The sequence below is a fragment of the Lampetra planeri genome, chromosome 49, assembly GCF_965212315.1.
Source record: "Lampetra planeri chromosome 49, kcLamPlan1.2.h2, whole genome shotgun sequence".
Classification (NCBI taxonomy): Eukaryota; Metazoa; Chordata; class Hyperoartia; order Petromyzontiformes; family Petromyzontidae; genus Lampetra; species Lampetra planeri.
The window spans coordinates 3,072,677-3,094,979 of NC_136155.1; the positions used below are offsets into that span (position 1 = coordinate 3,072,677).

At 54.5% G+C, this 22,303-nt stretch overlaps 1 protein-coding gene across 5 annotated transcripts in view; it reads right to left on the minus strand.

Moving 5' to 3' along the window:
* The window catches only part of EEIG1 (estrogen-induced osteoclastogenesis regulator 1), a 45,965-nt gene that overhangs the window by 4,136 nt on the left and 19,526 nt on the right, over nt 1-22,303 (minus strand). For 3 of the 5 annotated variants that reach the window (XR_013588473.1, XM_078616152.1, XM_078616153.1), the window contains exons 2-10: nt 14,599-14,719; nt 13,840-13,869; nt 11,962-12,078; nt 10,881-10,927; nt 9,691-9,893; nt 6,680-6,808; nt 2,641-2,827; nt 822-952; nt 476-545 (exon numbers count right to left, since the gene is read on the minus strand). Coding sequence is in view for 4 of the 5 variants with exons in the window: in XM_078616152.1 (XP_078472278.1) it covers nt 476-545; nt 822-952; nt 2,641-2,827; nt 6,680-6,808; nt 9,691-9,893; nt 10,881-10,927; nt 11,962-12,078; nt 13,840-13,869; nt 14,599-14,719 (1,035 nt within the window). In the remaining variant the exon portion in view is untranslated. The remainder of the gene's footprint in view (nt 1-475; nt 546-821; nt 953-2,640; nt 2,828-6,679; nt 6,809-9,690; nt 9,894-10,880; nt 10,928-11,961; nt 12,079-13,839; nt 13,870-14,598; nt 14,720-22,303) is intronic. The other 2 variants (XM_078616155.1, XM_078616154.1) reach the window with 2 other exon arrangements.

Genomic DNA, 22,303 nt, shown 5'->3' on the forward strand with positions numbered 1-22,303 from the left:
GTGAGAATGTCAGTGGGTGAGTGTGTCAGTGGTTGAGTGAGTGGGTAAGTGAGTATGTCCGTGGGTGTGTCAGTGGGTGAATGAGTAGGTGAGTGAGTGTGTCAGTGGGTTAGTGAGTGGGTGAGTGAGTGGGTGAATGAGTGAGTGCATGAGTGAGTGATAATAGACTGGGGTAGGTGGTGGGTGACTTTAGCATCCACAGCGAGAGGGTATACTGGATGCAGTTTGCCAGGTGAGCAAATATTTTCTGGGTCGCTGTTAACAGAATTAGTAGGTGACATTTGGGGCTATGGCCCGTGGTATCTTATATTTTTCTTTTCAAGGCCACACACATACACGCAACGCACGCGGTGCGAGTACAGCATGCAGTGTACATGTATGTCACGTGTGTTTATGTTATATGTTACACTTGTGCACATTATACGTTACACGTGTGTATGTCGCATGCTGCACGTGTGCACGTGACGCGGGTTACCCGTTTGCGATCTGGTGGCCGCGCAGTTCCCACGTCCCGTCTCGGCCGACGAAGAGAGTCAAGCCGTCCTCTGTGGGGAGCGAGCAGAACACAAGGGGATGGGCCCGACCCTGACGCTCGCGGCGATAGCGCCGAGTGGCACGTTTGCTCGGCCGCGTCGGGCGGCGGAGGGGACGTGACGACACGAATTTGATGTGATGGTCACGTGGGCTTAACCCTCCCCACCTCCTCCGCCTCCCCCCCCCGCCCGCAATTTTTTGTTACAAATTCCTCAACGGCAATTGGAGAAAGAGACGAAAATCTACGAAAACAAAAACGTTGAGGACAAAAAGGGCACGAGAGAGACCTTCGCTGGTGCTCTTGGCCGTGAAGTCCTGCATCTGCAGGATCTGGTCCACCACGTCCACCGCGTCCACCCGCGTCTCGTCCACCCGCGACTCCGGCCTCTCCGCCGCCTCCGGCGGACGCCTGCGCACGCTGACGGACACACAAAGATTAAGACAAAGACCCCCCCTGTAGCCTTAACAGACTGTAGGGGCAAGTGCTGTTAGCGAGCACCTATGAAGGCCGGAATGGTACACGAGGGGGTGGGTGGGTAGCACCGCGCCCGGCCGCCTTTGACTCCCCAGTGGCGATGTTTACACACCGCACCGGGTAACTCATTTCAGGCCGAGTCGACCTAGGGGAGGCCCAGGACCGGTTTAGATCATCGTCACCGGTGTTTGGCCGTGAGCAGGAATCAAACTCGGGTCGCCAGGTTCGTAGCGCTGACCGCTACACACACAATCTTGATTTGAAGCTTTCGTGACTGCAGGAATCCATGGTTATGCTAGAGAGTATGCTACAAAGACAAAGATCCCCCGTATAGGCTCAGCAGACTGTTGAGGCAAGTGCCGTTAGCGAGCACCTATGAAGGCCAGAACGGTACACGAGGGGGTGGGTGGCCAGCGCCACGCCCGGCCGCCTTTGTCTCCCCAGTGACGATGTTTACACATCGCACCGGGCGTGGCACGAGTATGCTACACACACACAGACACACACACAGACACACGCACAGACACACACAGACACACACCGTGCACGGCACCTGCACAACACCGGCCTCTCTCTGCACGCGTGGCCCTGGTGGCGACATTCATCGGCGGCTGGATTCGCAGAGAGGGGCAATTACCAAGGATGGCCACCGGGCGACACTGCTGCACCATTTCCCGAAGAGGACACCACGGAGTGAGACTCCTCCTCCTCGACCTTGGCAACGCCTTCGTCGGTACCGCCGTGGGCCGGGCAACGTTTTGAGCAATGGCCCTTCTTCATGGCACATGAATTAGGGTCATTGCCTGAAACGTTATTTTTTACTTTTACTTTTGAAGGTCCAGACTTACAGTGTTACTGACACGTGCGTGTGTGTGCATCACTGTGGGGAGCGGTAGTGTAGTGTTTAACACGTTAGGCTTTCGCGACCAATATTCATAATACAGGTTTTTTTTGGGTTAGATCGCGTAAATACATAAATGTGTCGTTAAACCCGCCACCACCCGACACAGCTAATAGTAAGAGTTGTCACTTAAACAGAACAACCCACAAAACCTGTATTATGGTGGTGTAGCGGTTAGCGCCCTGCGCTACGAACCCGGCGACCCGGGTTCGATTCCCGCTCACACCAGTGACGATTATCTGAACCGCTCCTAGGCCTCCCCTAGGTCGACTCAGCCTCTTTGTGATCCACCGACCCTGGTGCAGGGCTGCACTTCAACTGAACTTTACTAATAATCCCCTTTATTTACCCAGGAAAAACCGTGACTCTCAAGAATAATTTTCAAGAGGGCCCCGCATTAAGATGTTTGTCTGATTCCATCACCGAGTGCTTGGCTTTAATGTCTACATTTAAGTCATCGCCGTCATCGTCAGCCATGATCAATCCACTGATGGGTGAAGGCCTCGCTAAGCCACCGCCACCGTTGCCACCTCCGCCACCACTCACGAATCCATCCTGCACCTGCTACACGTGAACTTACCGCGCTCCGCAAATATTTTGGTCGTGAAATAAAAAATAAAAAATTTAACACCGCGAGCCCCGCGTCAAAAACGCCACGACGGCCGTGGCGTCGGCGTCGCCAGAGGGCCGGGCGTGGCGGCACGGTGCGGCGCGGAGGCAGCCGTGGCACCTTGCGGGCGGAGGAGGCCGTGGAGGCAGCCGGTTCCGTCCCCGCGCCGGTGCGGCGCCGTGCGGCTGGCTCGCGATCCACGGGGTCGACGCCGACGCCGTGATGGCCGCCGCCTTGTGCAGCGGCGACGCGGGGCCCGGCACGAGGTCAGAGGTGCTGGAGGAGCCCGAGTGCTCCGTGCTGTAGCCTGCGGGCGGGGAGAGCGGGCGGGGAGAGCGGGAAGGGCCCAAAGAGCCGTGAGGTGCCGTTCTGCGGCTCACGGTCGGGGTCACCTCCCCCGCCCGAGGGCGCATCGAGGCTTTGGTGCCTGGTTACAGGCCTGCGGGGACCGTGGTGGAAATGCCACGTTGCTATGGCTGGCGCAAGTCTATCCAAAGTACAGACAAGTACAAAGTCCTATCAAGCCCGGCACAGCGCACGAGTGGGTGGTGAGGTCACACCACACGTGGCAGCCTTTGTCTCCCCAGTGCTGATGTTTTACACACCTCACCAGGTACTTTACTCATTTAGGGCCGAGTCGACCTAGGGGAGGTCCCGGAACGGTTCAGACATCGCCACGGTTGCCGCCTGTCCCGGTGGTTTGACCCGGGCAGTGCGGGAATCGATTTGTGCCGAGATGTGGGACTGTACCGGCATTACGGTGAACTCCAACAACAACAACAAACAACAAGAAGCTGCAGCTTCCGATCCTCCCTTAGAACAACCCCCATCTCTTCCCCCCTAGCCCAGCATCATCCTGACACTGCGACTCCCTGCCCCCGCCCCCAGCTATGACCAGGCCCCATCATTATCACTACCCCTCCCACTCAACTCAACCCCTATCACTACCCCAACCGCTATCACTCCCCCAACCCCTATCACTACCCCAACCCCTCCCACTCAACTCAACCCCTATCACTACCCCAACCCCTATCACTACCCCAACCCCTATCACTACCCCAACCCCTCCCACTCAACTCAACCCCTATCACTACCCCAACCCCTCCCACTCAACTCAACCCCTATCACTCCCCCAACCCCTATCACTCCCCCAACCCCTATCACTACCCCAACCCCTATCACTCCCCCAACCCCTATCACTCCCCCAACCCCTATCACTACCCCAACCCCTATCACTACCCCAACCCCTATCACTCCCCCAACCCCTATCACTCCCCCAACCCCTATCACTACCCCAACCCCTATCACTACCCCAACCCCTATAACTACCCCAACCCCTATCACTACCCCAACCCCTATCACTACCCCAACCCCTATCACTACCCAAACCCCTATCACTACCCCAACCCCTATCACTACCCCAACCCCTATCACTACCCAAACCCCTATCACTACCCCAACCCCTATCACTACCCCAACCCCTATCACTACCCAAACCCCTATCACTACCCCAACCCCTATCACTACCCCAACCCCTATCACTACCCCAACCCCTATCACTACCCCAACCCCTATCACTACCCCTCCCACTATTATTACCCCAACCCCTATCACTACCCCAACCCCTATAACTACCCCAACCCCTATCACTACCCCAACCCCTATCACTACCCCAACCCCTATCACTACCCAAACCCCTATCACTACCCCAACCCCTATCACTACCCCAACCCCTATCACTACCCAAACCCCTATCACTACCCCAACCCCTATCACTACCCCAACCCCTATCACTACCCCAACCCCTATCACTACCCCAACCCCTATCACTACCCCAACCCCTATCACTACCCCTCCCACTATTATTACCCCAACCCCTATCACTACCCCAACCCCTATCACTACCCCAACCCCTATCACTACCCCAACCCCTATCACTACCCCTCCCACTATTATTACCCCAACCCCTATCACTACCCCAACCCCTATCACTCCCCCAACCCCTATCACTCCCCCAACCCCTATCACTACCCCAACCCCTATCACTACCCCAACCCCTATCACTACCCCAACCCCTATCACTACCCCTCCCACTATTATTACCCCAACCCCTATCACTACCCCAACCCCTATCACTCCCCCAACCCCTATCACTCCCCCAACCCCTATCACTACCCCAACCCCTATCACTACCCCTCCCACTATTATTACCCCAACCCCTATCACTACCCCAACCCCTATCACTACCCAAACCCCTATCACTACCCCAACCCCTATCACTACCCCAACCCCTATCACTACCCCTCCCACTATTATTACCCCAACCCCTATCACTACCCCAACCCCTATCACTCCCCCAACCCCTATCACTACCCCAACCCCTATCACTACCCCAACCCCTATCACTACCCAAACCCCTATCACTACCCCAACCCCTATCACTACCCCAACCCCTATCACTACCCCAACCCCTATCACTACCCCAACCCCTATCACTACCCCAACCCCTATCACTACCCCTCCCACTATTATTACCCCAACCCCTATCACTACCCCAACCCCTATCACTACCCCAACCCCTATCACTCCCCCAACCCCTATCACTACCCCAACCCCTATCACTACCCAAACCCCTATCACTACCCCAACCCCTATCACTACGCCTCCTTAACCACTCCCACCTGTCCTCCTAACTTGTCACCATAACTTCACCACTTTTAATAACCCCACTGCTTTACCGACCACTCTCGTCTTATGTACAATTTCATAATTGCTGCAAAGCGCCTTTGAATTTCGGTGCTCCGTAAATGCAGTGTAAGACAGGGCAGGCCTGCCGCTGACTCAGAAGCGCGCGAGGGTCGGGTCTGTGGTGGGGACGGGTGACGAACCCAGGCACGAGCTCCACACCGGAGGAGGGTCGGCCGTGAGTGGAAACCCCGGGACTCCGGCGGGCGGGCGGGCGGGCGTCGCGTTACCGGATGTGCGGAGACCGTGCCACTCGATGGCGGTGTAAAGCTCGCAGCTGTTCTACAAACACTTGGCCCAACTTTTCCGAAATCAATTTCCCCCGCTGGTTGTCGATTGCGCGACGTGCGGCGTGACCCCCGCTGCCAGGGAGGGGCCGTGCCGTGCCGTCCGCGTGAACGGAGCACCGAGGGGTGGAGGTGGAAGTGTTCACTACCTCGCCTGGTGTACAGAAGGTTGTGGGTTCGATCCCGACCCTGACGCCTGCTGCTGTATAATTGGAATTTGCGTGTCTCTCTCACATCATCATCATCATCATCACGGTGGCTAGGAGATGTTAACTACTTCGCCTGGTATACAGGAGGTCGTGGGTTTTATCTAGACCCTGACGCCTGCTGCTGTATATTTGGAATTTGCGTATTCTCCCTGCGGTCGCGTGGATTTCTCCCCGGTTTGTCCGTCCGCATTTTTAAACACACGTTTCGAGTATTCGGCTGCTGTAAATTTCCACTCGATGATAATTCCACTTCTGTTGAGCTATCGTTTGTGATAGCCACGTCGCTTCTAAAAAGAGCTACATAACTCAGTGGGGCCTTCCATGTTAAAGTAAAAACAGCTCAGTTCATATTGACAGCCGGGGCGGTCCGTAAAGCTGTTACCGGGAACTTGCGTCGGCACGCCACATTATTCTAGCCTAATTCTGTCCTCGCTGTGCCCTAGATTCCCACAAAGCTGTTGTTCATAGAATTCCCACAAAGCTGTTGTTCATAGAATTCGAGGAATGGAGGAGGTACAATAATAAAGTGTTATAATGGAGAGGGATACTTTGTACGCTAGTAGTAGCGCATTATACTCCCAAGCCGGCCCCGCAGCGTTCGGGGAAATGTCCAGCGAGCAACGCAGCGCTGTTGCATCTTAATGACTCAGCTCGTTTACCCAGGAGAGCCTCGCTCACAGAGTCTCAAGACTCCTTTTCAGTAAGGTCCTGCCCAGTGTTCGCGGGAGCGCATGACGACGCTGTGTGATCCCAATAGCGCTGATTTGCCGGTAGTTTTTTTTATCCCAGCAGCGTCATGTGTGGCCACGACACGAGTGACACCACGAGTGACACCACGAGCCATGACACGCTCACCGGACACACGCGACCGCTCACCAAACACACGCGACCGCTCACCGTACACACGCGACCGCTCACCGGACACACGCGACCGCTCACTGGACACACGCGACAGCTGACGGCTGCAGTGGCTGGGGCCGCGGGACGGCAGCGTGAAGTAGCCGTCCTCGGGGCTCGGCAGCGGTGACTGCGACGAGTTCACAAGGGCTGTGGCCGTGGCGAGAGGGAGAGAGAGGGTGAGAGAGGGTGACAGAGAGAGGGGGTGAGAGAGAGAGAGAGAGGGAGGTTGAGAGCGGGAGAGTGCGAGCGGTGAGATTCAACAAGAGACATTGCGCCACCCTCTCGCAATCCAGCACCTGCACCTGCGCGTCAACTACATCCACGGACATTTGTGTCGGGAATTGTCATCAAAACACTCGGCGATGCTTCGCCATGACGGACGGCGCGATCGCGACGGGCCCCGGGCAGAGGAGGCGTGCAGGCGGCATCTTGAGAAACTCGCCACCGTCGTTTCAACCGCGCCGGTTCGATTCCGTCTCCCGGCGCGCGCCCTGCATCGCGAGCCTGGGCATTCGGAAGGGGCACGGACGTCAGTGTCTGAACATTCACGAACGTTGGTTCCTACGGAGAACCACTGATCCTACCGAGAACCACTGATCTAGGGGGAACCACTCATCCTACTGAGAACCACTCATCCTACAGAGAACCACTCATCCTACTGAGAACAACTCATCCTACTGAGAACCACTCATCCTACTGAGAACCACTCATCCTACTGAGAACAACTCATCCTACTGAGAACCACTCATCCTACTGAGAACAACTCATCCTACTGAGAACAACTCATCCTACTGAGAACCACTCATCCTACTGAGAACAACTCATCCTACTGAGAACCACTCATCCTACTGAGAACCACTCATCCTACTGAGAACAACTCATCCTACTGAGAACCACTCATCCTACTGAGAACAACTCATCCTACTGAGAACAACTCATCCTACTGAGAACCACTCATCCTACTGAGAACCACTCATCCTACTGAGAACAACTCATCCTACTGAGAACCACTCATCCTACTGAGAACAACTCATCCTACTGAGAACAACTCATCCTACTGAGAACCACTCATCCTACTGAGAACCACTCATCCTACTGAGAACAACTCATCCTACTGAGAACCACTCATCCTACTGAGAACCACTCATCCTACTGAGAACAACTCATCCTACTGAGAACAACTCATCCTACTGAGAACCACTCATCCTACTGAGAACCACTCATCCTACTGAGAACCACTCATCCTACTGAGAACAACTCATCCTACTGAGAACCACTCGTCCTACTGAGAACCACTCATCCTATTGAGAACCACTAAACCTACCAAGAACCACTGATCCTACTGAGAACCACTCATCCAAGGGGGGACCGAAGGCTTCCTCGCCACGTGTGAGCTCACCACGAGGCGAGGGAGTGCCTCAAGTGCCCATTCTCTCAGAAGAGGCAGACAATAGTGGCTGGAATGAAGCCAGACCGGAGAGATGCGCGGCATTGTGGGCGCGCTCCGGAGACGGGGGAGGGCGGTGGGGTGGGTTAGAGGAGGGAGGGATGTTGGGGGTGAGTGGGTGAGCAGGTGAGTGGGTGAGTGGGTTAGAGGGTTAAGAGGCGGGAGATGGTGGGGGTGGCGGTGAGTGAGCAGGAGGAGGGGGCGGTGAAGGCTGCCGGTATTCGGCGTGGCGACGTCGCCGCTCCCAGCCGGCCAGGGTCACCACCACGGACGTTGGCAAACACACCGCCCCCTCTGCCCCCCCCCACCCCCCCCCCCCCGGGGCATAGGAACACCGCGCCCCACTTGAAGAGCAGATGAGGGTGATGATGACGATGGTGGTGGTGGTGGTTATGATGATGGTGGTGGTGATGATAGTGGTGGTGATCAAGATGACGATGATGGTGGTGGTGGTGATCATGGTGGTGGTGGTGATGAAGATGACGATGATGGTGGTGGTCATGATGGTGGTGGTGGTGATGATGGTGGTGGTGATGATGATGACGATGGTGGTGGTGACGATAGTGGTGATGATGATGATGACGATGGTGGTGGTAACGACGACGACGACGACGATGTGTTCGTTTGTGTTTTCGTTTATCCACGAGGTCACGGCCAAGTTGCGGTGTCCCCCTGCGCCTCCGCTAAGTGGCCCTGAGTCAGTGGTGGAATTTCCACATTCCTATGGCGAGAACGCGTGCGAGAGAACTCACGTCTACTCGTTCATTCCGTGCGAGGTTTTACTTTTTTCCGGGCGATCCGTCACGCCTCCCCCCCCCGTCTTGTTTACAAACGCGTCCCCGTTCTGGAATGTTTTGTAAGTTGCGGTTTCGTCACATTTTTGCCCGTCCTGGAAATAATAAAGTGTGTCTCCGGGCGGCATAGCTGCTGCTGCCACTGCTGTTGCTACAGGCGCTACAGCTGTTGCCGCCGCTGCTACAGCTGTTTATGCTACAGCTGTTACAGCTGTTGCCGCCACTGCCACAGCTGCTACAGCTGCTACAGCTGTTACCGCTACAGCTGATGCTACAGCTGCTGCTACAGCTGCAACAGCTGCTGCTACACCTGGTAGTACAGCTGTTGCCGCCGCTGAACGAGAAGACCGCGGCCACCCCAAAACGCTCCACTCGCTCCCCGCCCCCCACCCCGCGTTCTGATCTGAGATCAACTTCACGAGTCTCGCTCACCGTCTCCTCCGAGGCCGACGCATCCTGCCCAAGCCCACTCCACGTTCCTCTGTAAGGCCAACGTGCGGCTGGCTGGCCGGCCGGCCGGGGTGCGTGCATGCGTGCGTTCCCTAACCCCCATCTTCCTCTCTCTGACGCTGGGGTGACGCTGGCGTGACGCTGGCGTGACGCTGGGGTGACGCTGGCGTGACGCTGGCGTGACGCTGGGGTGACGCTGGGGTGACGTGAGAGTGACGCTGGGGTGACGCTGGCGTGACGCTGGGGTGACGCTGGCGTGACGCTGGCGTGACGCTGGGGTGACGTGAGAGTGACGCTGGGGTGACGCTGGGGTGACGCTGGTGCGACGCTCGTCTCACCGAGCGGCAGCACGGACGGGCGCGGGGTGGCCGCTCGCGCCAGCCTCAGCGAGCTGAAGCCGCGGGACAGGGCGGAGGAGGCGCCGGCGGTGGCGGAGGCGGCGTTGACGGCGGCGCTGGAGTTGGCGCAGGGAGACTCGCCGCGCAGCGCCGGCTGCAGAGGCTCCTCGACCGCGGCGCCGACGGCGCTGGCCACCGGCGGACTAGAGCCACGGCACCGGACAAACAAGAGCGAGGAATTAAAACCGTGCACGCGCATGGAAGCAACGCCCTCCGGCAAGCGCTCGTCCCCGGAGGTGTTTCAATCGGCGACGACGGCGATCAGCTGCCAAGCGGCACGGCCGGGTGACGTCACCGCGAGATGACGTCATAGCAGGGTGGCATCATAACGAGTTGACGTCACGCGGGGAGGCGAGTGACTTCATCGCCTTGGCCGAAAAGGCTCATCGGAAACCCCTATCCGTTCGGTGGTAATCGTTGCGAGTAGAATTGCGGAGGGTCAACGGGCCAAAGGTTCCTGAGCAAAACGTCAGACATCGCGCCGAACAACACAGAGCAGCGCGGCGCAAAAACGCGTCGGGGCAGCGGGCGCGTGGACAGGACCCGGCGTGAACTTGGCGGTCGATGCAGGAGTGGCCGCGCGATAAGAGAGCTCCACTCCGCTCGTGCACTCTGCTATATTTGGTGAAGTGAGGAGGTCACCGCCCTGCGACATCGGAACAGAAACAACTGGAGCCGGCCTCCCTGTGATGACGTCGTTGTCAGCCATGGTCATTCCACTGCTGGACAAAGGACTCCTCCCCATGTTGTTGCCATCCGTCACGATCCAGTAATGCAACAATCGGATTTCACCGCTCTGTCTCGCGTCCTCCCGGGCGCGTTCCGTTCCTTGGCCGTCGTATTTCTGCACCATCGTCCCCGCGACAGTGTCGTGTAGCCCTTCGTACGCTCTCCAACCCACGTGGTGTTCCCCTCCCTGCCATCTCCCGGTGTCGTTACCAGCGTGCGTCACTCTCCACGCTTCTTTGACGCACTTTTCCGATTTTATTTGTTTCATTTTTTTTGCTCGTTTGTTTCCCGGGGAACGACCGCGTCTGCGTGCCACGTGCCGTGGTGCCGTCCCCTGTAACCGAGTGTCAGGTTCTATCCGCTGCGTCTGTGCGGTCGCCGTGGGAGACGATGGGACTCACGTTTTGAAACACGGGTCACCGGAGAGGAGGTGCATCCCGATGGTCACCTGAAGGTCAAGGATGAAGACATCGTCGTCATCATCAACGGTATCATCGTCATCATCATCTTCGCTGGTATCATCATCGACAACACTGTTATAATCATCGTCATTGTTACTGTTGACATCACTGTCATCATTGCCGTCAACCAAAGAGTATCATCGTCATCTTCACTGTTATCATCGTCAACATCGTCAACATAAATCATCACTGCCATCTTCATCATCTTCGTCGCTGTCATCGTCACTCTCACTGTAATCACCACCATCGTCATCAAAACTGGTATCATCGTCATCATCTTTACTTTACTCATCATCATTACTGCTGTAATCATCGCCATCCTCACTGTTAATCACCAATAACCTCCTAATCAATATTGTCATTATCATAATTGCTATTTCAAGCGTTGCAATAATCCCCATCATTGTCATCATCATTACAATCCTAATCATCATCACTCATCTAATGCCCTTTAAATAATCACTTCTGTCATCATCATCTAATATTTCAACGCGCTTCCCACGTCATTGGAACTGCTTTTTGTGTCTAGTTTGTTGTCCTTCCCCGCACCTCCGATTAGCACGGTTGGCTACGTACGGTGCGAAAGGAGTTCAACATACAAACATGCCCGGCCGCCTTTGTCTCCCCAGCGCTGACGTCTACACACTGCACCAGGTACTCATTTGAGGCTGAGTGGACACACTGCACCACGAGGATAAGTGTGCCCCGTATGGGGCAAGTGCTGTGAGCGAGCAACACCTATGAAGGCCGGAACGGCACACGAGTGAGTGGTCAGCACCACGCCCGGCCGACTTTGTCTCCCTAGTGGCGATGTTAGCACAACGCAACCAGGCACTCGTTTACAAAGCTCTCGCGACATTGTTCTGCGTGTGAACCTAGATCTACAAACACAACAACGAGCCACTCACTCTACAAGCAGCCAAGCAAGCAAACACAACCCCGACGTTTACGGTCAACACGGCCGCAAGCATTAACCAGAGCGACCCGCGGGGATTCCGAACCGCTGCCGCGTCGGCATCACCTTGAGCGTGGAGTTGTCCTGGCGCGTGTGCTTGGTGTCGTAGCCCTCCAGGAGGAACCGACGGCACGTGCTCCCCGAGCCGGCAAACTCCGCCAGGTTCACATCGGCGAAGCCCAGCTGTGGGGCGGAACAACGCGCGGTCAGCACCGGCAACGCGCGGGGGGGGGGGGGGGCAGCCACACGGCACAGCCGGGAACACGTGGGGGGGGCAGCCACACGGCACGTGGGGGAAGAGCATCGCTCCCGAAACGGGCAGCAGCGCGTCGACCGCTCCGTCGCCGATATTCGCGGTTCGAAACCAGCGGCCACCCCGGTTAACACTGCGGCGCGCGGTCAAGTATCCATGTAGCCTCACGGCGGACGTCGAAGATCCCGCGATGCAATTCGCGAGAGTGGGCCGTCGTGTGCCGGCCGTCAAATCACTCAATCGGGGGAGCGCAGGCAGCAACCGTCGCGGCCCACACTCCTGCGAACGCTCGGCAGGACCCCGCTGGAAGAGCCGTGAGACTCGGCGAGGCCTTTCCGGTCATAACAATCCAACAACCTTATCTTGACTGTAACTGCGAGACTCGTCCACAGACTTTACCCTCGCCCCCAACGACCCCGCCATTTGCACGGCGCAAGCTTATCACTGGCAGCCTCGCCCCAACGATTTGTTGCGAGGACACTTCCTTCCCCGTGCGACGGACGCACCGACGAACCGCTCGTAAAACCCCCCGGACGGCGACCTCCGCCAAGGCCGCGTCAACGCCTCCGACACACGCCGGACGAGCGGTGAAGGACGAGCGGCTCGCGATTAAAAACTAAAGCCAGGTGAGGCCCACTGAGCTGTACGGCTCTTTTTCAGAAGCGACCTGGCCACGGATGATAGCTCAACGAAGTGGCTTATTTATAGTAGCAGCTAAATACTCTAAGCCCACGTTTCGAAATGTGGAGGGGAAAAAACGGAAGATTCGGAGAAAAATCCACGCAACCAACGGGGAGAACATGCAAATTCCAAATACAGTAAAACGTTGGATTGCGAGCATAATTAGTTCTGGAAACGTGTTTGTAATCCAAAGCACTCGTATATCAAAGCACTCTTATATCAAAGCACTCGTATATCAGTTGTGATCACGTGACGCTCGGCAGACAAAGCATATACACGTACTACTCGTATTGCAAGACCTCGCTCGTTTGTAAAATTAATATTTACTTAAAATTTTTGCTCGTCTTGCAAAACACTCGCAGACCAAGTTACTCGCAATCCAAGGTTTTACTGTATAGAACTGTCAGGATCGAGATCGACCTCCTGCATAACAGGCAAGGCAGTTAATATATTTGAATGTCGCGGGTTCTATTCCTGGTTGGGGAGTGATGGGGGGGGGGCTGTCTCAGCCCATCATCCCGCCATAGGAATGTGTAATTTCCACTGCTGGCTCAGGACTGTCAACAGGATGTGACCACCGATGCATCGAGGCTCACGTGAGCAGTGAAATTTGCTTGACTTCTTTGACTCACACGACTTGCCATTGAATGCACAGCTTGTTCGAATTTTATATTGTTTATTATAGCTATTGTATATTTTAGATTTTATTTTATTCAATTTTTACATGCTCCTTAGTATTAGTTAGACTTGTACCTTTAGTATAGTTAGACTTGTAAACCACCTATTTAAGATTTAAGATTCCTCAATGTTGAATGTATGCACCTTCCGGCCAAAGTAAATTCCTTGTCTGTGCGAACTTTCATGGCGAATAAAAAACCCTTTCTGATTTCTAGTCCTGGCGTATAAACTTCCGGGACTAGTCTCCGACACGGGGTGATCGACTGGCGGCTGCGGCACGATAGCGACGTGACCTCGGGACTTCAGCAGAGACGGCAACCTCAAGGTCTTACCTTGGAGTAGGTCTTCCCACCCTTGGTCTCCTACAGCGGACGGGGGAGGCACAGAGACAGACGATGGAGGAGTGGAACAGATGACTCGAGACAACCGTGGCGGCGTGGTGCTCGCGCGGGGACAGCGACGACACCGCAACGAGATCATCAGTCACGCCGTGGCACTGGATGGATCACGTGTATCGGTGACGTTTTAGTCCCTGACCCTTCTGTAGAGCACCTCTCTGCAATCTGCCATGAAGAAGGGCCATAGCCTGAAACGTCACCTACGCTATATAATTTTTTATACGTTTTATATTTATTGAAAAGTACAAGGGGCCGGCCGAGGAAAATGGCGAATTAAGTCGCGTAAGCAATCTGAAACGTCTGGATGCAACTTGGAGGAGAATCCGTTGAGTCACATCACGGAGAGAGACAGCGAGAGGAAGACCCTTGTCCCTTGAGGGCCACGGGGTCAATGGCGAGGAACGTGCAGGGGGTTGACACTTCGATCAAACATCGAGGTGAGGGGTGACGGGCCGAAGGAAGCTCAGATCAGACGAGGGCGCGTCTGACGCGATCCCGCGACCGCCGCTTCCACGGAAGCGTTTGCTCGAATTGATTTTGGTGGCAAATCTAAGAAGGCAACGGGACCACGATGCGTGCAGTTCCTCAGGAACTAGTGATGGGGGCTTTTTTTTTTCTTTCCGTGAAACCAATCGGGGGAGGCGGGTGGGGGGGGAGGGGTCGGCGGAGGGAGCGCACGCCGGCGGCGGGCACCTTGCGCACGGACACGCGGAGCACGCACGGCTCCAGCACCCCCGTGGTGACGTTGGCCGTCATCTTGCACGGGAACTCGAACTTCTGTCGCCACTGAACCGAGTTCTCCTCCACCTGCTCCCTGCGCTCGTCACGGAGACATCGGGGGTGGGGTGGGGGGAGGTGGAGAGGGGTGGGGGGCAAGATGAGTTTATGAATAAATTATCGTCACTATCACGATTATCGCCATCATCGACGTCATCATTATAATCATCATCGTCGTCGTGATCATCATTTTCGTCGCCATAATCATCATCGTTATCATCATCACCGTCATCATTGTACTCTAGATTTGAAGCTTTCGTGACTGCAAGGATTCATACTCTAAGGTTCTTTCGGTAAAGTCACGTAGGTAAAAAATAAAATTAAAATTAATAAAAGTAAAATTATAAATCACGACGTTTCTCCCACGGTGCAATGACTTGGTGTTGTCCGTGAGCGGGAGTTCGTAGCGCAGCGCGCTAACCGCTGCACCACCGCTCCCCACAATTTGTTACCACAGACACTATTGCACACCCACCGTTCTTACCGACTCGCGCACTTGGGAAGCCATAACCTCGTAACGTTGCCATTGCCTGGGCGCCGCCACCCTGTAGCCTAAAGAGGCGATCCTCGCCTCTGCGATGGGCCACACACCAGAGGGGATTCAAGCGAGAAGCGTGACTTCTGCTGACGAGGCAGTGTGTGTCCAGAGATTTTCTTGTATTGAATCCAATGCCGCTCAAATTGAGTCACTTCCAGAAGGCCGTGCCACCGCTGGGCCGAGCAAGGCGCGTGCGTCGCATGCGCAGAGACGGCTCTGTGAAGGAGGCGACTTTTGCCGAGTGATATCCTTCGCCCTGCCCTGCCTCTGCGAGAACGCCTCTTGATTTCGGGCGCCGCGACTACGGTTCTAACACCGTAATCCGTACGCGCATTGTGCCCCTCGCCTTTATGATCGTCCTCTGGTCCAGCGCTGGTGAGACGAGGCCTTGCAGAAGGCTGCCTCTGGTGTGGGTCAATCAGAGTCAAAGACAATGCGTGTGGAGAGCGTGTCTGTGTGCCTGTTGTGCCACAAGTTCGTGTGGTTAAATTTCGATTTCCGACAGACCTGAGGACGGCGTTGTGGCCGAAACGTCGTGAGAATTGCATTTTATTATGTTTAATCTTACTTATTTTATTATTTCCCTTCTACGTGACTTTACCGAAAGAACCAAGGAGATGAATACGTGTGGTTGGTTAATGCAGAATTGACGCCTTGAATTAGGTTTGATATCCATGTGGTGTTTGGACATCTTAACACCTCCAGTTTTATTGTCAGTTGGGTAAAGCCTATTCTTATGTTTGTCCGTCATTGTCTGTTGGTTTAACTTGTCACACGCAGGGCCCTCCTCGTCTGCTCGTGTTTACAATGTGGATAGAAACCCGAACTCCATTCCGCTCCAACGGAGACGTCTCTGCATCTCAGCCAAAACGTCTCCACGTCTTCGCCGAAGCGTTTCGTTCAGCATCTCTCTTGCGTTTTAAAGTTTGGTCATCCGCTTTCGTGTAGCTGAAGCCTGCCGTATTGCACGCTCTCCCCGTGGATTATAATCGACATCACGCGTTTTAGAGTATTTGGCTGCTATAAAAAAAAATGTGCACCATAGACACCCCCCCATCCCCAACGACTCTGCACAAGTGTAAGAGCCTGTGGTGGCAACACACAGACCCTGTCCCATTGCCATAGCAGGGGGGGGTGTGTCTATGGTTGTGTGTTGAGGCTGTGCCTCTGTGTGAGTTTGTGTCCACTGCACAAACCATGGCCGCAGCAACAGCAGATGCGGTGATACTCGACGACGATGATGATGACGATGATGATGCACAAATGGAAGAACAAAACCTCAACGGCAGTGGCCGAAGACTGTGGTCACACCACCACCACCACCTACTACGCCATCAGCATCCGGTGTGAGAAGGCGCTCATGCAGCAGTGGACTTACAAACGAAGAGTAAATCATCGTCGACAATTCGTGTTAATTATTGTGAACATTGGTGATTCGCTGCTCGAATGACCATCGAGGCATCGGTGGACATCTCCCGTTGACAGCCATTGCAGGTCCAGTGGTTGGTTGGTGTACCGTGATTTTTTCTTGGATTTTCTGTTTGCACATAGTCACTTTAAGATGTATTCTTTTTCATGTTTTTTTTTGTTTGTTGCGGTTGCACCCGATTCAAGAGCCCAATGGCTCACAGGGCTATACCTAATAAATGAACTTGAACTTGAGGTCCAGTGGTGGAAATTCCACATTCCTATGACAGGGACGAGCCTCCCCGTAAAAGAGGCACCGTTGATCTTCCTCGCAAACTTGTTCCCGATTTATCCCCACCCCGGCTGGGAGTGAGATGATGGGTCGCGTCAACCCAGGCACGCAACCAGGACTTGAACCCGCTGACCTTTTGCGTGACGGAGCCGCTCGTTCCACCAGGCGGCCCGGGTCGCTTGGACAACATCGGCCCGCGTGGATTAGCGGGGAGAAACAAATTCCTCGCGCGGCATTGTGCGCGGCGGATTACAGAGGGACATGGCGTGACGCCGCTTCAGCAGCAGCGCTGCGAAATGTGCGTTGAGCTCGGCTCGGAATGCGCGCTGCGTGGTACAGAGATTAGAGGGGAGCTGTCGAACGCAACCACCGGGGGTGTGGGGTGCTTTCAGATCATCGTCGCTGACAGACATTGTCAATCCACTGCTGGATGAAGGCCTCTCCCAATCAATTGCAGGGCTACACCCTTACATAAGTAATTGGTGTTTAGCTTTTCTGGCAATAAAACAGGTGTGTTAGGATGTTGAGACACCAAACTGAAACCTTTTGCAAGGAATCATGTCTGCGTTGTTGTGATTTCCTACGGATGTTGCCCTCCTCCTCCTCCTCCACGTTGATAATCAACTCGCGCTTAGATGATTTGGCTGCTCCTATAAATTCGTAGGCGCTCGCTAACAGCACTTGCCCCAACAGTCTGTTGAGGCTATACGGGGGAACTTTTTCTGTGTGGGGTGTTAGGGGTATATGTGTGCGTTGGGGGTATGGGGGGAGCGGTGGTGTAGTGATTAGCGCGCTGCGCTACGAACCCGGCGAACCGGGTTCAATTCCTGCTCACGGCCAACACCAGTGATGATTATCTGAACCGGTCCTGGGCCTCACCTAGGTCGACTCAGCCTCAAATGGGTACCTGGTGCGGTGTGTAAAACCATCGCCACTGGGGGAGACAAAGGCGGCCGGGCGTGGTTGTTGGCTTTCATAGGTGCTACTCGCACACAGCACTTGCCCCAACAGTCTGTTAAGGCTACACGGGGGATCGTTGTCTTTGTTGGGGGTATATGTGTGTGTGTGTTAGGGATTCGTGTGTCTGTGTTGTGTGTGTTGTGTGTGTGTTATGGATTCGTGTGTGCGTGTTGTGTGTGTGTGTTAGGCAATCGTGTGTCCGTGTTGTGTGTTAGGGATTCGTGTGTCCGTGTTGTGTGTGTGTTAGAGATTCGTGTGTCCGTGTTGTGTGTGTGTTAGAGATTCGTGTGTCCGTGTTGTGTGTGTGTTAGAGATTCGTGTGTCCGTGTTGTGTGTGTGTTAGAGATTCGTGTGTCCGTGTTGTGTGTGTGTTAGAGATTCGTGTGTGCGTGTTGTGTGTGTGTGTTAGGCAATCGTGTGTCCGTGTTGTGTGTTAGGGATTCGTGTGTCCGTGTTGTGTGTGTGTTAGAGATTCGTGTGTCCGTGTTGTGTGTGTGTTAGAGATTCGTGTGTCCGTGTTGTGTGTGTGTTAGAGATTCGTGTGTCCGTGTTGTGTGTGTGTGTGTGTTAGAGATTCGTGTGTGTGTGTGTTGTGTGTGTGTGTTAGAGATTCGTGTGTGTGTGGTGTGTGTGTGTTAGAGATTCGTGTGTGTGTGTGTTGTGTGTGTGTGTGTGTTAGAGATTCGTGTGTGTGTGTTGTGTGTGTGTGTGTGTGTTAGAGATTCGTGTGTGTGTGTTGTGTGTGTGTGTGTTAGAGATTCGTGTGTGTGTGTTGTGTGTGTGTGTTAGAGATTCGTGTGTCCGTGTTGTGTGTGTGTGTGTGTTAGAGATTCGTGTGTGTGTGTTGTGTGTGTGTGTTAGAGATTCGTGTGTCCGTGTTGTGTGTGTGTGTGTGTTAGAGATTCGTGTGTGTGTGTTGTGTGTGTGTGTGTTGTGTGTGTGTCCGTGTTGTGTGTGTGTGTGTTGTGTGTGTGCGGCGCTTAGGAACACGAGGTATTTGTTGGTTTTCCGAGCGAAATAAGTCTCTCTAAAGTTCCAAGGAACAAAGGAGGCTGCCTCCCTCCCACAGCAACCCTGCGCACTGTCAACTCGACCCCAACCGGCCCGCACTCGCCCCACCCACGGAGCCCAACACGCACACGGAGTTAGGGCTACAGGGGGATGAAGACGAAGAAGAGGTGGGGGGGGTTGCGATAGTCGTGTCGAGGGGGTGATGTGGCCAGCACCACGCCCCGTCCGCCGTTGCCTCCACAGCGCTCGATGTTCACACGCCGACAAACTGGTAACTCTTTTCGCGACTCAGATTTCGACACCGCCTACCGGGAATCGAGCCCGTGGGTTCATTGAACCTCTGCCGAGGCCATCTCTGCCAGAGCGTGGTTCGTGGCTGCCCAACGCTACCGCCACCAGGGGCTCTGCTTAGAGCGCGTTCGACCAAATGGCGCTTTGCCACTCTAGAGAGTCTAGAGCAGGGGTGGAAAACGTCCGGCCCGCGAAATCATTTGGGTCTGGCCCTGCTAAGGCAACCGCCGGCGGGACTCGAAATTCAATGAATCTAGAAGCAAACCTTGAAAAGCAGTTGCGAGTAGCAGCATCATCAACACCAGCTAATATCATCACGCGCCTCGACAAAGAGAAGCAGTTCCAGCCATCGCATTATGGTTGAGTTAATTAAATATTTGACCAAATATAACAGGCAAATGTTTAAGATGATTATTTTGTATGGCCCGCGAATGATGTTATAAATATACAAATGGCCCTTGGCAGAAAAAAGGTTCCTCACCCCACTTTTGGCTAAGTACGGTGCGAAAGAAGTTCAAAGTAGAGTCCACACAGCCCTGATTGTATTGGTGGGCCGAAGGGCTCACGTCACGTCTGAGGATACGGCAACACATCACATCGGGTGATTTCATTTATTTTAACAAACGTTCACGCGGACTTCCATTCACGTCCATCCACTGCGTTCTCATTCGTTCTCATTTCCAAATGAAAGGCTACAGGTGTCATCTTTGAACGTCTGTCGGTTACATTTCGCCGTCTCAATTCACTCCGGGTTCTTGATCGAGTTTCGCAAACGACAAATTCGAGGTGACCCCCACAGGAAGAAGGAGATAAATGAATAACGCCAATAGATGAAATATTAACGAATCAAAAATAAAGATGTTTTTTTTTTCCTTCATCCCAATGTTAACATTAATGAAATAACCGTGTGTGTCCTAGCTGTTTGGGCCGCCACTCTGTACATTCCGTGAGATTCGTCCAAGCAGACACGTGGCGCCGTGCGGTGCGGGCGAGGGGGGGCACAGGAATTGGAGGGTAAACGTCGGCCACTTCCAGCCCCCTATTTAGCCTCAGTGACGTCAAGGCCAGGCGAACTGCCTACGTCACTCGCTGACATCTTGAACTCGATGCCATCTCTCACAGCCACATCTGTAGGGTTTTGCGTTTTTTTTTATCTGTGCACATGCAGCAGTCGTGCTGTGACGGTTCCACCTGAAGACGGAAGCTTGTGTTGGCTCCGAAACGTCGTGATTTTTATTTTATTTTTATTTTACATTTCTTAATTTTAATTTTTTACCTACGTGACTTTACCGAAAAAAACCTAAGAATATGAATTCTTGCAGTCACGAAAGGTTCAAATCTATAATGAATATATCTCACCCCCCCGCCTCCCACCCCACATCATTCGTATTATGTATAGTTGTACATTGCGATAAATGACTCAATGTGCTTCGCAGTTATCGGCTCGCTGTGTGACGTCGTTAACCGATCACGCGCCGGCCCCGGCAGCCCTCCCGTGCTCACCGAGAAGCGTCAACTTGATTGTATTGAACCAAGTGAGAACTCAAGAGGCCAGGATGAGTCTCATTTGTGACCTGCGGCATGAGTCTCCTGCCAGCAGTGGGGCCATGATTGCTGCTACTGCTGCTGTGTGATGCCAATTGAGTAATTGGCGGTGTACATTTTCTAATTTGTACTCATTTCGACGCGAACGCCAGTGGCACACGATGGCCCAACTCCTGCCGAATGACGCCACGGGTTCGTTTAACGTCCGCTGTGAGTGACGCAGGCGGCACATAGTATCATTGCAGTCAATACACACCGCAGTATTAACCGGGGTGGCCGCCGGATTTGAACTGCGAACCTCATCACCGAGCGGCGAACGAGCCGTCGCTGGGATTTCCTGACCTGCAGGGACCCCCTCACCTCCCCCACAGCAGCACGTGGCTTAGATGCCCCAGCATCTCAAAGCACCCGAGGCTCGCAAGCTCAGCTGAATCACTCCGAACGCCCCTCTGTAGTTGAAATCTATTTATATAAAAAAAAAATTAATCAATCTCGCTTTTCCCTTCAACGAAAGCAACCGGGGCCCCGGTCTTTTACGCGCACGGGACGAAAGCGGCTGCAGGCAAGAGACTCGAGGCGGGGCGGCTGAACCCTGGCGCTCGACTCGGCGTGACACGTCCCTCGCTGGACGGGGCACGGCCCACGGCGCGAGTTCTGCGGCGCGGAGCGACGACGACTCGACGACGATTCGACGATTCGGCGAGCCGGCATCCGGGGGACGCACGGCAAACCCTCGCCGGGGCATGGTAGTCAGCCTACATCGTCGTCTCTGGGCTACAGCCACCTAGGGGAGGCCCAGGAACCGATTCGGATGATCGTCACTGGTGTTGGGGGCCGTGAGCGGGAATCGAGGCTCACACGCAACGCGACATCGTGCAGCTGTCCCGAGCCACCGCTGGCAGAGGAAGGGCCTCTCCGCTAGAAGGAGCTGTGGAGCACTTGGTCTACTCTTCCACGCTGGCCGGACGTCTTGGCTGATGGACGAAAACGCGTTTTAGTTACATGTGGACACACGGGACTGGAGTTGTGCTCACACCGGAACACATTCCTGCGGAGGGAGCTGGTAGGAGCGTTGAGTTGCTCGGTCAATGGCCAGGGTCAACTGCGGCGTGGTGTATTCCGCAAATATGGCCGACTGTGAGGGCGGGCACAAGCCGGCGTGAGTAGGTTAAACGTTGAGTTTTATAAGGGCACCACGGGGTGACCAGCCCCTCCCCACCCAGCCCCACCCTCCCCACCCAGCCCCTCCCCACCCTCCTCTCCCCACCCAGCCCCTCCCTCCCCACCCAGCCCCTCCCTGCACGACGGACGGACACAATAATCCCCTGTGGGCTGGTGTAACCAGGAGGTTCCTACCAGTATTATATTTCAGATATCACACTCCAGGGCAAGGCGGAGTTTTTGTGTTTGTATTAAACAATGCAACCTTTGCTTTGCTGGGCACTGACAACACACCTGTGTAAGTGTGCAACATCCCACTCCAGTGCTTGCCAAACAAATGTGAGATTGACGTACACTATGCATATATATACGAGGTATATATATAAACTTGGCTTCTGTCTGACTCTTAAATCACC